The sequence below is a fragment of the Sapajus apella genome, unplaced genomic scaffold (assembly GCF_009761245.1).
Source record: "Sapajus apella isolate SASKATOON/1434 unplaced genomic scaffold, GSC_monkey_1.0 scaffold76, whole genome shotgun sequence".
Taxonomy (NCBI): Eukaryota; Metazoa; Chordata; class Mammalia; order Primates; family Cebidae; genus Sapajus; species Sapajus apella.
The window spans coordinates 8,403,764-8,419,501 of NW_022437016.1; the positions used below are offsets into that span (position 1 = coordinate 8,403,764).

The 15,738-nt window shown below is 38.1% G+C and overlaps 1 protein-coding gene across 8 annotated transcripts in view; it reads right to left on the bottom strand.

Moving 5' to 3' along the window:
* Window positions 1-15,738, bottom strand: part of STRBP (spermatid perinuclear RNA binding protein) — a 167,529-nt gene that overhangs the window by 24,970 nt on the left and 126,821 nt on the right. For all 8 annotated transcript variants that reach the window (XR_004260870.1, XR_004260869.1, XM_032251616.1 and 5 more), the window contains 4 exons: window positions 10,930-11,088; window positions 7,444-7,578; window positions 7,103-7,243; window positions 3,531-3,654 (listed from right to left, as the gene is read on the bottom strand). Coding sequence is in view for 6 of the 8 variants with exons in the window: in XM_032251616.1 (XP_032107507.1) it covers window positions 3,531-3,654; window positions 7,103-7,243; window positions 7,444-7,578; window positions 10,930-11,088 (559 nt within the window). In the remaining 2 variants the exon portion in view is untranslated. The remainder of the gene's footprint in view (window positions 1-3,530; window positions 3,655-7,102; window positions 7,244-7,443; window positions 7,579-10,929; window positions 11,089-15,738) is intronic.

Below are 15,738 nucleotides of genomic sequence, written 5' to 3' on the forward strand. Positions count from 1 at the left end.
GCTGGGCATGGTGGTGGTGCATGCCTGTAGTCCCAGCTACTTAGGAGGCTGAGGTGGGAGGATCACTTGAGCCCAGGAGGTGGAGGCTGCAGTCAGCCATGATCACACCACTGCACTCCAGGCTGGGCAACAGAGAGAGACCATGTCTCAATAATAATAATAATCACTTTTCATTTATAAATGAAAAAAATTTTTAATGTAGAAAAAGGGCACAAAATCGCCATGGCAACTTTACACAGTACCCAAAACAAATTGAGCTTTTTCACATTACAACTCCATTTTTTGTAACCATTTCTGCTGTTCAGAATGATTTTGTTCCCTCCTTCTCTAGATGACCAAATGCAACTCACCCTTGAGACCAGGATCAAATATCACCTCCTCTAGGAAGTCTCCCAGGCTTGCTGTTCTCTCTCTTGCCCAAACCATATTACACTTGCATCCTATTGCATTGTGTTTATTCAATTATCTGGTCCTACCCCAAGCAGGGGCAGAGGCTACATCTTTGAATGCCCAGTTCTAAATCTCCTGTTTGAGACACTGGATTCAAATGTAAGCTGAAGAAGTAAACTGCTTTTAGGAACCAACTGAAACAGTTCTGAGGGATGAAAAATTTTTACTTTTTAATCTATAGCTAAGTCATATAACTCAGTCTGGGTGTTCACTAAGTCATATTCAAGAGGATACAATGTAGCTGAAATAAGCAGTAGGAACAGGAGACAGATCAGAGGCCAATAAATTAATGCTTTAAAAAGGGTGGCTATCAAATTTATTCCAGAAAACAGAAGCTGTTTGCTTAAGGCTGAAGTTCTAGGGATTATACCACAACCACCTTAGGAGAACTGGGACTGTAAGTACTAACCAGGTCATAAATCAGGCCATTTGAGTTCTACTTCTGACTTCACCTTTTAGTAGCAAGTTATCTATAAATCGCACCTGTTATTTAACCTCTCTAAGCTTCAGCATCTACGTACAGTAACTGAGTTGCCAGGGGAATTTAATTAAATAATACATGTCAATATACTGACAATAGTCCCTGCTACACAGAACGTACTCTGCAAATGGTATATAACCTATTTATAATCTGAAATGACCTAATCTGAATCTTCTTAGGCCATAAAATAACTTCATTTTTAAAGAATTCAGGAGACAGGCCTTTCAGAGAGGTCAATGCAATGACACAAGAGAGGAGTCACTATAGAGAAAAGCTTGGCAACCAGCAGCCATAAATGGTTCCTTCCATGATTACTGCCACTGGACCATAGCCACTTACCACTCTAACAGGCGATAAATGGTCCACAGCGACAAGAGATGTGACCAGATTAAGCCCCAATGGAACACATCATCAAAGATAAGAAAGATGGTTCATCGCAATAACCTGCTTATTATTGTGAATGAAAGCTTTCCCCTTCCAATAATACAGTGAATAAGGTTAAAAATATTAAGTTTCAGTAGAAATAGTGAGACATATTGAAGACTGCCTTAATTTTAGACACAAACTATATCACACCATAAGAAATTCATAATCTTTTCCTTTTTCCCCCAAAAGGAAAAATCCTAGGAGTTAAAATATCCTTGAAACATCACTCTTCTTTCTATATATTAAATACGTCAATTTGGTCTCTTAATATTCTTCTCATCTATTCTCTTGTCTCCCCCTATCTACTTCCCTGCCTCCAGCAGCAATACTATCAATGTCTCTTGCCTGCGTCAGTGGTCTTCAGTAGCCTTTTTTTAACCAAGGCATAATAAATGTACATAGTCCCGGGGTTTGTGTGATAATTTAATGTACCCATGTAATTTATACGGATCAAATCAGTGAAACTAGGACACCCATTATTTTAAGTATTTGTCCTTCCTTTATTCTAGAACCATTTGAATTCTTCTCTTCTAGCTAGTTTGAAATGTACAATACATTACTGAAAGCTATATGCCTTCTAACTGATCTTGTCATGCCCACACCTATCCCTGCAATCTGTTCTTCACACTATAGAGAGACCAACTTTCACAAATAAAGTTTGATCTTGTCACTGTTCTCCTTAGAACCCATCAAGACCTAACACTGCACTTAGGGTTATAAGACCAAAATCCAAACAATGGCCTCCAGGTCTGAGACTGAGTCATCCAGCTTTAATTCTCATCATTCCCCAGTTTCTCCACTTCTGCCGCTCAATGCTCTCCACACTCCACATATTTTGGACTTGTGCTTTTTCAGTTGAGCCAAATTCCCCAACAACAGCAACACAGGGTCTCTGCATATGCTGTTCCTTCTGTGTGCAGCACTCTCCCATCCCAGTTTCTTTGAGTTATCTCCTATTCATTCTCCAAAGCTCAATTCAAATGTCACTTCTGGGAAGTCTCCAGGGACACACTAAACTAGACCAGGTTGCTGTTACATGCTCTAATAGCAGCATGTCCTTCTTTTTCATTGCACTTATCTCAGTTTATCATTGTTATTATTTGATTAATCTATGTCTCACCCTTCAGACTATAAGCTGCATGAGAACAAAATCCATGTCTGGTGTGTGCGAAAGCAGGCATACTCCTTGAGCAATTTACCTACTAGATTAGCTTCTAGAAGAATCATTCCAAAGCCACATCATAAAATTTCCCAAATGGCCTTGTCTAATTCTTTCTTAGAGGAAAGCACAAAGTGAAACCTTAGGGATGTTACCTGAAAAATAACGACTGGGTAAGACCCAATCTTCATGACAGTTCCATCTTGATCAATATTTCCAAGTTTTACTTGTCCAGTTAAAAGTACTATACTTTCAGTATTGTCAAGAACTTGATTTTTAACAAGACAGCTGGATAAGCTACTGTTAAAATGACCTAAGAATTAGAATGAACGGCAGAGAGAAGGCATTCCCCCAAATCTTCTTGAAGAATGCAAACACCTACATTCAAATCCTTGCTCTGCTGTTTAGTGGTTGCTTCACCCTGAGCTAGTTCCTTCCTTGGAAAATAATTCCTACCTGATCAAACACTGTGAAGATCAAAAACAATTAAATAAAATTATTTACATGAAAATATTTAGTATATATAGTAAGCTCTGAATAAGTTTCTTTTTCTTTTTTCCCCTTCTGTACTTCTTTAGCCTTTGATGGTTCTCAAATGTTAAGTTTAACAAACACTCATAATGCCAGGCTTTGCCCTAATTAAGTAATCTCTTAGCAGCTTTTCTCTCCTGTTATACCCAACCTGTGATCTATGTCCTCAATGAATACACCCTGCTCAGACATCCAAATTCTCAATCTATGCAACATCCTTTAATTCCCTGTCAAAATACAGTCCTACAACCAAATACAATACTGCTCATTTGTCATCTCCCTCCAGGAAGCCTCTACTCACTCAGCAGATTCCAGGAGAACACCTATGACATTCTGTAAATTCTCTGCTTTTAAATTTCTGTGTACCCTCATGCCTGTGTTTTATTTCCAAAAACCCTGTACAACCTTAGAAAACGAAGGAGATGCTATTCTATGAATTTTGGTCCAGAAAAGGCAGCCAATCTCTTGCAGTTTGTACTATACCTGGAGCTATGTAGCCAGGAGCAGCTGTCGCCCCAACAAAAGCTCCCCTTGTTAGAGTTCCTCTTCCTCTGCCCCGAACAGCTTGGACTGCTGCAGACACAGCTGTATTCACAACACCCTTTGCCTGTTAAAATAACACATTTTCATTACTGAAAGAAATAAGAACCAGCTCATTTCTTCTTTCTATCATCTCTTCAATGCACAACTACTATGAGAAACTGTGAGCACATGGCTGAGATCATGAGCTATCTGTGATCTTGAACCTTCAATTTATCATCTGAAAAACAAAAATGATACCTACCTTACAGAGATGTTCAGAGAATATGCAAAGAGCTTTTTACTTGAGGGTTATCCAGAAAGAGTTAATTTTCTACACCAAATTTTCAGTAATCAATTTATATCCAAAGTCATTTTTAGGCCTTACTAAAGTAATAATAGGCACTTGATACCTAGGTTCCAAATCCACTGAATTATCTCCCGACAGGCAGAAAACATCCCAGCAACTAACTACATAGAATTAGCTGTGAATCTGAGTGGGGCTAGTTGGGGGAAAATATACAGGGCTAAGACAGGAGGATCAAAAATGAGGATGCCAGTTCCTGCTCTAAGTAACTGTAACCTCAGGAAGGTAGCATGATTTATTTGGGCCTGATTCCTCTGCTGTTTGTGTATGTATGTATCCATAAATTTCTTTTTTTTTTTTTTTTTTTTTTTGAGATGGATACTTGCTCTGTTGCCCAGGCTGGAGTGCAATGGCGCAATCTCAACTCACTGTAAACTCCACTTCCTAGATTCAAGCAATTCTCCTGCCTCAGTCTCCCAAGTAGAAGGGATTACCAGTGCCCACCACCATGCCTGGCTAATTTTTGTATTTTTAGTAGAGACGGGGTTTTACCATGTTGGCCAGGCTGGTCTTGAACTCCCGACCTCAAATGATCCACCCACCTCAGCTTCCCAAAGTGCTAGGATTACAGTTGTGAGCTGCCAAGTCCAGCCCGTTATTAAATACCACTTTGAAAGCCACTACTTGGCCAGACATAGTGGCTCACACCTGTAATCCCAGCACTTTGGGAGGCTGAGGGGGGCAGATCACCTAAGGTCAGGAGTTTGAGACCAGCGTGGCCAACATGGCAAAACCCGGTCTCTACTAAAAATACAAAAATTAGCCAGGCATGGTGGTGTACGCTTGTAATCCCAACCACTGTGGGGAGGCTGAGGCAGGAGAATCACTTGAACCCAGAAGGCAGAGGTTGCACTGAGCCGAGATCACGCCACTGCACTCCAGCCTGGGCAACAAAGTGAGACTCTCCCAAAAAAAAAAAAAAAAAAAAAAAAAAAAGCCCCTTCTTGCTCTAAAATGCCACAGAAATCTCCCCACTAATTATAAAATGTGGAAAATGATACCCACTTTGTTTTCTTTACATTAGAGTAGAAAGAACAACCGGGAGTTATCAAATAAGAATGATACCCACTTTGTTTTCCTTATTTTAGAGTAGAAGAAAACAACTGAGAGAACAGATACGAAATCATTCTAAAAGTACAACAGATAATACCAGGAGTAAGACTAAACAGGACTACTGAAAAAATCCTTTCCCAAACTAAAATTTTAAGAAAATCAAAAGGTGTCTAGTTTCAAACTGAATATTATACTTATAGAAATGCAACAAAAACTCAGGCTAGAAACAATTAAGATTCCCCACTATAACCAAGGTGCAAGGAATGGTACAGAACCTCAAAGCATACTGTATGATGAGGTCAACAGTGTCTACGGAGCTGAAAGAGTCAGAATACACACACATTTATCTCCTTTTGAAAAGGCATCATCCTTTATTCTTTCCAGGATAACCTCTATCTCTAGTATCAATGGGCAGGAGACAGTTTTAAGGTCCAATGTGTCATGCACAGGGACTGCCTTTTTTGTTTTTGTCTGAAATAAACCAACCCACATATCCAAAACAGACTGCTTCTTGGCTGTCAAGCACACATTGAACACATGAGTTTTATAGATTCTAGTATGGAAAATTTCTAAAAATGAGTGAAATTCATGTAGACATCTTTCTCTTTTTTTAACATGACTTGGTCAAAAGTAGTCAGGAAGCAACAATCTGGCAGTAGCAGAGTGATTCCACATAAATCTAGCTCATGTCTAGTAGAAACAAACTTAACTGCCTAATAAATATTTGTACATGGGCTTTTTAAACACTAAAATTAACTGACCAAATATAAGGTGTAATATGGGGGAGTATCCACCATAAAACAGGGTAATAATCATCTTTCAGCTAATTTAGAACATACTTTGTTCTGTATTTACCAGAAGATTTTAGAAAAGAAAATCTACTTGTTCTCAACATATATAGTTTAAAGGCTTTTAAAATTTTTTCATCTCAGTAAAAGTCAATTTTCTCTATCTTTTGGCTCCTAGAATTTAATCAGTGTTTATTATAGCAAATACAAGAAATTTAAAAGAATACAAAACAAATTTCGAGACTGATACAATATGCAATAGTAAAATGTCCATAGCCTTTGAAAGAAGAACCTGGTTCTAGAAGGAACCCCTACCATCAATTAGCTATGTTACCACAGGCAAGTATTTCAATTTCTTTGGGTCTTGTTTCCTTACCTGTAAAATAAGATTAATTCTACTCTCCTACAAAGGACTCAGCATATACAAAGGAATCTAAATATAATGTTTAATGTAGAATTAAAGAATCTAAGCTTCCTTTTATTAGTTTAAGCATTTTTAATGTGTTTCTATCACATAATATATTCAGATGTTATGTTATTATACCAGTACTCTCCATGAGGCACAATGTGTCTTATATTTACTTATATAATTCTTTCTCCCTCACTATCAGGCATATGGTGTTTGCTTTTTGAATGCATAAATGAATAGATGGAAGAATTTCATATCCACAAGCATGTAATTAGGGGGCCATCTTTTCTAATACCTTGCTAAGATCCTGGACATTCAGTAACACTGACATTCCCAACGTCAGTAATGAAGAGAAGCAATACAGCGCCAAATTTTATGCGGTCTGCAAAGGAAACCCAAAATAATACAAAACGACAAAACTGCAAAGGAACTGAAAGAGCACCTGCAGACTCACGAAAGCAAAGCCCCAGGTACTCTTGGCAGCTTCCCTAAACTAAACTGCTTATACCCCATTAAGGTCCAAATCACCTTAAAACTTTACCTCATCAAGAATGACCTCAACCCTCCAAATAATGCAAATAGCCTCATTTATATTTACACATATATACACACACATATATACGTATATATACACACATATATACGTATACATACACGCACACACGCACGCGCGCGCGCACACACACACACACACACACACACACACACACACACACACAATTTGCTTAGAAAGACCATAGAACAGGTAACCACTAATCAGATTTATATTATTCATGACCTAACCCAAAGCAAAGGTTTGCCAAGACCAAGGAAAAGAAACAACTTCAGAAAAAGCTAAAATGGCACGTGGACAGGAAAGAAAATTTAATTTCTGTAACATTTTTCACAGGTTCTGCAAAGGTTTAATGTTAACTCATACCTGAGGGATAATCTTCTTTTTCTTGTTATTTGCTGCATTAGGTCCAGAAAACAGCTTCTCCAAGGCAGCTAAAGCTGCACTCGCCTTGGCCACTTTCTTATTTGGACCTGCGCCTCTGAATTTCTGTCCATCTACTTCTACCTAAAATCAAGAATAACCTTGCAATTATCCCATGCAATTCCTCTATTCCTTTTAATTTAAAGATATTATGACACAGAAAACACCGAGAATCAAATAGTGCCACAAGAACTGACTCAGTCTAAAACTTTTTAAAATGTAAGTTCAGGATATCCTATGTCTTTGAGAAGAAAGATAAGGCTAGCTTGTGTCTGGGTACACACCTCCATTACAAAGCGCTTGTCATGGCTTCCACCTGTTTCTGAGATGAGTTCATACTTGAGACCTCTTCTTTTTTCATTGAGCTCCATTACAGGGTTTTTGCCACTTGCTGTAAGAATAGGGCCCTGAGTTCTTACCTGTAAGAGAAAGGGAATCTGAAGGTTCAATCAAGTAAGATTTTAGAATATTACATTTCTTATTAATACAATTATGCTAAGAAGGAGGCTCAAAAATTCTACTTTAAAGAATAAGTCACCTCTGTACACAAATAGCAAAATATCATTAAAGCTGTAAAAACTCTACAAGCAGTAAACACTGCGGTCATCTCTTCAAACCACTATTCAAGATCAATGCAGCCTCACCATTATGGGCCACTCCAGGCTCTGCTCTGTAGTGTTCATGATCTAAGAATAACACTCTAAATTACTAACAAAGTTTGGATTCACATGATGCCTGAGGGTTCATCATTTTTCCTCTTTAGGATTAGGAAGAACTAACTCTCAATTTGGGATGTGAGAGGGGGAAATGTTCCTATACACGTCTCAGTCACTCTGAACAGATTTAAGGAGACCTAAGGCTATAGATTCTGAAAATTTAAAATAACACTAAAAGCAGTCACTCCCAGCCCTCAAAGAGCTACAGTGTAGTGGGAGGGACAGATAGCATTACTGCAAAATAATGTATGTTAGAGAGCAGATATATGCTATGGAAACACAGTAAAAAGGATCAGTGTCTAGGGCAATCAGGATAGTTTTCCTAGAAGTGACATGTAAGCCTGACCTTAAAGGGTTAAGTACCAGACCACCATCATGGGGAGGCAAGGGAGAAGGCCTTCTGGACAGAGCAGCAGCAATATAAAGGCCCAAGAGAGGAAAAGAACATTTGGGGAATGGCAAGAAGTTCAGTCTGGCGTATAAGAAAGTGAGGAGAGGAAGCTAGTGTATTAGGATCTAATTAGAAACACCACTAATGGGGCCAAATCCACACAGGACTTTGTACGCCAAGCAGACAATCTTTGACTTAATTAGGGACAGTCAAGAGCCACTGGATGAGTTAAACATGAAAACCATCATGATTAGACATGTTATAGAAAAACCACTCTAACAGTGGTAGAAATAACTGACTTGAGGAAGGATAAGAATAGAAGTAGTGAAGTAATTAATATAAGAGTGTGAAGGTGCAAATGAAAAGAGAGGCTAGCATCAAAAGGAAACAAATCCACAAAATACTAAAACTATAATTTTGAGAAAGAAGAAACCAAAAGATAGAGCACTTTTTGAGACCAGAGATCATGTTTGTAATTCCACCACAGTAATTACTCAAGAAATGCCGAACACAAAAAATCAATGCCCAAAAGTGCTAAAAAACGTTCTTTTTTTTTTGGAAACGGAAGCTTGCTCTGTCGCCCAAGCTGGAGTGCAATGGTGCAATCTCGGCTCATTGTAACCTCCACCTCCCAGGTTCAAGCAATTCTCCGGCCTCAGCCTCCTGAGTAGCTGAGATTACAGGCACCCGCCACCATGCCCAGCTAATGTTTATATTTTTAGTAAAAACAGGGTTTTGTCATGTTGACCAGGCTGCTCGCAAACCCCTCACCTCAAGTGATCCACCTGCCTCGGCCTCCCAGTGTTGGGATTACAGGTGTGAGCCACCACAGCCGGCCCAAAGTATTAACTATTACATATATAAAACTAATGAAAATCAGGATTCTCTTGGCAAAGTACTCTGTGCTGACTGGATACGCGGTTGATGTTTCAGATGTGAAACATCAAAGGAGAATTTTTAAGGACAAGTTTAAAAACATTCCTGGATCTTTGCAGTAAACATCTCTTCTTCTTGAGTTTTTATAATCTGCATTTTTTAAATTTCAAGGCAAATTTCTAGTCACTGTCATTAAAAGATGATGACTTTGGAAACTAGGTCTATAGTAACCATTCTATGCTTTCCAAACCTGAAATCATGTCTACAAAAATGAGTCGAGACATAAAAATATCTGAATTTTAATAAATTACTATTATTTTAAATGAAGAAATAAATAAGGGCTTTCTTTTTTCTCCCTGCTTCCCCTATTACTACAATGTACAGAAACAATGTATAGATGTAGTCACTATCAAAACTTTGTGTGTCAGTGTGGCTGCTACTAGTGCAGCCCACACTGCTCTCTCCTTTCCTAATTATCTTTGTACTTAATGGTTTGGACCTCATAATTAATAAGCCCTTTTTTTCTTTTAGTATATGTATATAAACATTGTCAGCAAAACAACTCTTGACCTGTGACTACCACCTGTGAATGACCAGTACCTCTCAACCAGCCATGACATCATCTTTCCTCCACAGCATCACACCAAGTGCCAAGTGTGGCTTTCTCAGGCTTCAGCCCCAACAATCCTGTCCATGCTGGCCCACTTGGCACTTCTTCAACATTTACTTTCACAACTTGAAGTCATCACACCTCCTCTTCCTTCAGTCTAGAACGCTTTCTCTTCCACGCATGGCAAAGCTCATCATCTGAAGCCTTGCTCACAGTGGACTCCATTTGATTCTACATGATTGTGTAAGTGTATGTGTAAGAGTCTCACAACCCTTTCATTCTTCAAGATTTGACATTATTATGTCCATTTTGCCATCACAGTGCTTATCATATTATATTATCATAAACATGTATTTTTGCCCTGTTAGCCTGGGAGCAGCTCCAGGTTCTGCACAAATTTCTGCAACACCTGGCATTAAGCAGGTATTAAAAGGGATTTATGGACTAAAAAAAATTCATTTATTAATTAAGTCCTTAATAAATACTTATTCGTACAAATGACAAAGTAAACCTTTTTTTAATGTAAGCTCTTGTTGTTACTTTAAAGCTAATTTCTTTACATAGAATGCAGTAAACATGGAAACATGGGTTCCATGAACTCCCCAATGTATTGTGTATACTCAGTACTTGGATTTCATCCCATTCTATTATCTGTGATAAGTTAACAGGTCAGGACTTGATTAGAGTCTGAGGTACATACTGGGTCAGGGTATGCTTCCTTCAGGACTGGACCAACTAAACGATGACCCAGTGCACCCCACAGCTTAGCCCAAACTTCAAATAATCCCAGAGTTCCTCCACTAGATCTTATAGTTTTCCAGCCATAAGTTATAACAATGTTGATAGTCTTGTTGTATTATGAAATACTGGAAGCAGCTTCCATGGCCAGCAATCAAGAAATACCAGTTAAATTAGGATATATTCATGTGTGGCACAGTTTACAGATATTTTTAAAGTGAAAAAAATCAAGATGTAAAACTGCATGAAAATATGACTGCCTTCACAGAGATTCATGAAAAAAACTGGATGGAAATAAACCAAAATAATAATAATGTCTGCCTCTGTAATGTACAGTTTTATATATGCTTTTGATTCTTATTTATACTTTTCCACATCTCTCAAATTTTCTACAATGCACATATATATTACTTTTTTTCTGAGAAAAAAATAAGTATACCTCTAAGGTACTGGAGGTTTCAGTTGTAGAATTTCCAGTATTATTGCTTGAGTTTGAAGACACTGTTTCATTTTTACTTTCATTATCTGATTTTTCATCGGAACTCATACATTCAATATCTGCATCAAAGCCTGTTGGATATCCCATTGCCTGTAATACCTGTTCAAATTACATTAAGATGCAGTTTTATTCAGACATGAGAAACCAGAGAAAAGACAAAATATTGAGAACAAAAGTTTCAAATTCATAGCATGTGAACCATAAAACACCTTGCAGGAACAGCAAGATGGTACTAAATCTGTAAGTTCTTTGTTAAATAGGGTATATACCTACCAGGGTAACACCATGGAAAAATGGGAAAACCTCCTCAGGGTAATTGAGTTTAAACATGGATGACAAATATAAACCTGACACTACTCCTAGTTCATTTAATTTGGAGGTGAGAGGTAGAGAAAGTAACAGCATAGGTAGGTTCAAACCAATAGGATAAGGACAGAAGTAGCATACTGTAAAAAGTACACTGGTCTAGAAAGGAAAAAATCTGAGAGTCTAATCCTGTATTTCTCCTCTGGCCCTCAACTTTCCAATCCATAAAGCACAAAAACTGCATGGGTTTACTTCTAAGTTCTATGACTCAATCCATTAGGAGAAATTGCCCCAGAAACACAAGAAATTTTATGCCTTTGAACGAACTTGCCTGTCAATTACAAAATAATATCTAAAACTTTCTCCTTTGCTTCCAATGTAAAATACAATCAAAACTTAAAAGATTCAGTCTCGGCCAGATGCAGTGGCTCACACCTGTAATCCCAGCACTTTGGGAGGCCAAGGCGGGTGGATCACTTGAGGTCAGAAGTTAGGGAACAGCCTGGCCAATACGGTAAAACCCAGTCTCTACTGAAGATACAAAAATTAGCTGGGTGTGATGGCACACACCCGTAATCCCAGCTACCTGGGATGCTGAGGCAGGAGAATCACTTGAATCTGGGAGGCAGAGATTGCAGCGAACCGAGATTGCACCACTGCACACCAGCCTGGGCAACAGAGTAAGACTCAGTCTCAAAAAATGAAAAAAAAAAAAAAAAAAAAAAAAATGCAGTCTCTAGGTTTATTCTCTATACTAAGTAAGCCAGGAACAATTTCAGTCTTGTATTTCCATCCCTCTCTCTCAAGGACTGATTATGGCTACCTCCAACGTTAAACTTCTTACACTTCCTATACTTTCATTCGATGTGTAGGATTTTTCTTACTTTTTTGAAATAAAGCTTTCAGAAAAATGTGTATGTGTTTGTGTGTGACTGTGCACAGGCATGCTCGCACACCTCCGCACACGTGTGTGCCTTTTAACATCTTCCTGATTATACTGCTTTTTAGATGTTTACAAGAGAATATGTTCACTTTTTGTAAGCCTCTTTCAAAGGGTGTTGATATAGCTTTGTCACTTACTAATTAAAGGTTTAAATCAAAGGATATAGGGATAGATTCCTAAAGACCTCTGGATTTGTTTCCATTTTTAATTAAGTTGCTGAGATGTGGCGTGGTGGCTCATGCCTGTAATCCAAGCACTTTGGAGGCCAAGGCGGGCAGATCATCTGAGGTCGGGAGTTCAAGACCAGCCTGACCAACATGGTGAAACCCCGTCTTTATTTTTTAAATATTAAAAATATATATATATAAAAAAGAAGTTGCTGAGATATAAAAGCAACATATTTCTTCATAATCACTGTACTGTACATAAGTGTAAAATGGTTATGGTGGCTACACAAGTGACAAGCCAGCCTTTATAAACAATCACATCTTGTATAAAGGATTTTGCCAATGTAAGTAAAACTGTTATCCTAAACCAAAAAAATGGATGTACATAGAACTCTGCACCAGGAGAACTTGAAATTAATTCACACAATTCATATGGAGAACTTGGCATTCTTATCATAAATAAATGTCTTGAATTTACTTGGGAGTAAAGCCAAGAACGCTTTTTTAACATCTTAAGTTCTAAAAGTGCTCAGGTAATACTTTACACTAAGAACATTAACATCATTTGTTTATATTAGTATTTTATTTAAAAAAACACCTTTTCCACTGTCTGAGTCATGTAAATATGCTGTCCCTGAGAAATCTCATCTCAGATAAGAGCTATCATTCCAAATTAACACTAGCTAACATAAGCTGTGAGTCAAAAGCCAAACATCACAAATAAGTTTGATTTGTTTATTCCATTAAAACTAAAGACATTCATCTTTTCTCAACATAGACAATAAAAATAGTCTAATATAAATACTTAATATCACCTCTCGCCACCCTTTTCTCACATATCAGATTCACTTATTATTACAGCGATATATTTCAATATGTTTACAAATACTTTATATAAATGGTAGATTATATCTCAGGGAATACAGTGTCCAACACAGTGTAACCAAAAAATTAAATCATTTTTAACAACTGATATTCTGAGTATTTACTAGCATATGCTAAGAAGTCAAACAAGCAAGGAGTTCTCAAACCTCTGCAACTGATAAAGATTCTCTTCTTAACCAAACTCTAGACAGGATCCTCTGAGCCATGTTTTTACCTAGGCCCCAACCTTGGGCCTTGTCCTTAAAAGCCAAGTTGTATTAAGAATCCTGCTAAATTAGTTCAGCCAGAATCCCACACCTTTAATATCTAATCACCCTTAATCACCCTTGGTATCTGATCAAATCTTCTCATCCCCCATTGAAATGGTTTGTGTCCCCACCCAAACCTCAAATTGTAATCCCCAGTGTTGGAGGTGGGGCCTGGTGGGAGGTGACTGGATCATAGGGACAGTTTCTAATGGTTTAGCACCATCCCCTTCGTACTGTCTCATGACAGAGTTCTTACGAGATCTGGTTGTTTAAAAGTATATGGCACCTCCTTGCGCTTTTCTCTTCCTCCTGCTCTGGCCACATAAGAAATGCCTGCTTCCCCTTCCACCATGATTAAGTTTCCTGAAGCCTCCCTAGAAGTCTCTGTGCTTCCTGTACAGCCTGCAGAATCGTAAGCCAATTAAACCTATTTCCTTTATAAATTACCCAGTCTCAGGTGTTTCTTTATAACAGTGCAAGAATGGACTAATACATCCATCACTGCCTGGATGGTATCTGATTATCCTAGCCTTCTCTGAGCAAAAATCCTAACAGGTCCATTTAACCAGAAATCCCCCTTCATCCTGATATTTCCTCTTAGTAATTTTCCATCCACTGATCCATCCCTGTTCCTTGGCTACAAATCCTCACTTGTCCATATTGAACTTGGAATTGAGCCCAGTTCTATACTAAGGTCTCTTTCCCCTATTGCAATAACAGTTCCTGAGTACATACTTTTTTTTAACCGTTTAAACTGTCCCACTCTGGTTTTCTTTGACAGAACCAAGTTTGTCTGAAATCCATGTTAATACTAAAAAACTAGTATTCCAAAGAAAAATGAATTTCAAGTATCTAGCAAACAAATACAAACCTAATAAATACATCAATGGAGCTAAAAAAATCACAAGATAACTCATGGAAACAAGGTGACTGGGAAATCATCTGTGTGTAACCAGATCCCTTTCTTCCTGGAAGAGGGCTGAGGTTAAGAAAGGTTGAGACTGAGAAAGATGATACCCTCAAATACTAGGGGCCAAAAGTGAAAAGACAACACATGGCACTCTATATTATGGCTCTCTACTCTAAAGTAAGTAACATTCATGGCTTCTGTATGATAGAGATCTGATTTCATCAGATTCTCAGGAAATCTGATGTCTCTAAGAACCTCTCCAAAGAGCCTTCCCTTCATCTTCATCCCCTTCTAGCTGAATTTTTCCCCACAATGACGAAGATTATTTTCATGTAATATGATTATGACCCTAAAGGTATCCTTTGTGAGGGGCTGCCAGGATAAAGAAGTGGAAGAATAAAGGGAAGACTGGTCACTAATTCTCCATCACTTTAGGGTGCTTGCTGTCCTGCAGCCAGGCCAGGCTCATGTGAAAGGACTGATTTCTTCTTGTTTTCTTTTGATTTGATTCTCTGGTGTGATTTGTCATAATAGGTACAAAACCCTCACCATGCTATTAAGAACTAAAAGAATTTTGACCTACTTTCAAAAATACGTTAGACGCAAAATTCTTTCTCAAACTCATTTATAAACAGAATGCGTAACATGGAATATAACCTTTATGGATAACAGTTTGGTAATATATGCCTGGCATGTAATAAGAATTCCAATGCACTTTTAAACAAATTAATGAATCAATAAAATGTGTTTACCTTTTGACCCAATAATTCCATCTCTAGAATATATATCTTAAGGGATCATCAGACAAGTTCAAAAAGATGTAAAGCAATAAAATGGAAGCATCTAAATCTAAAATGATTAGTTACATTATGATAATGTAACAGACCATCTGCTAATAATGAAATGTTAGACCATCACTAAAAATAAGAGCAATCTTTGAGTTAGTTATTTAAAAATTCATAATATATTTTTAGATGAAGAGAGTATAGGCCAGGCACAGTGGCTCATGCCTGTAATCCCAGCACTTTGAGAGGCTGAGGTGGGCGGATTACCTGAGGTCAGGAGTTCAAGACCAGCCTGGCCAACATGGTGAAACCCTGTCTCTACTAAAAATGCAAAAATTAGCAGGGCATGGTGGCGTGTGCCTGTAATCCCAGCTACGCAGGAGACTGAGGCAGGAGAATTGCTGGAACCTGAGAGGCGGAAGCTGCAATGAGCCAAGATCATGCCACTGCACTCCAGGCTGGGCAACAAAGCAAGACTCTGTCTCAAAAGTATGATCCTATTTTA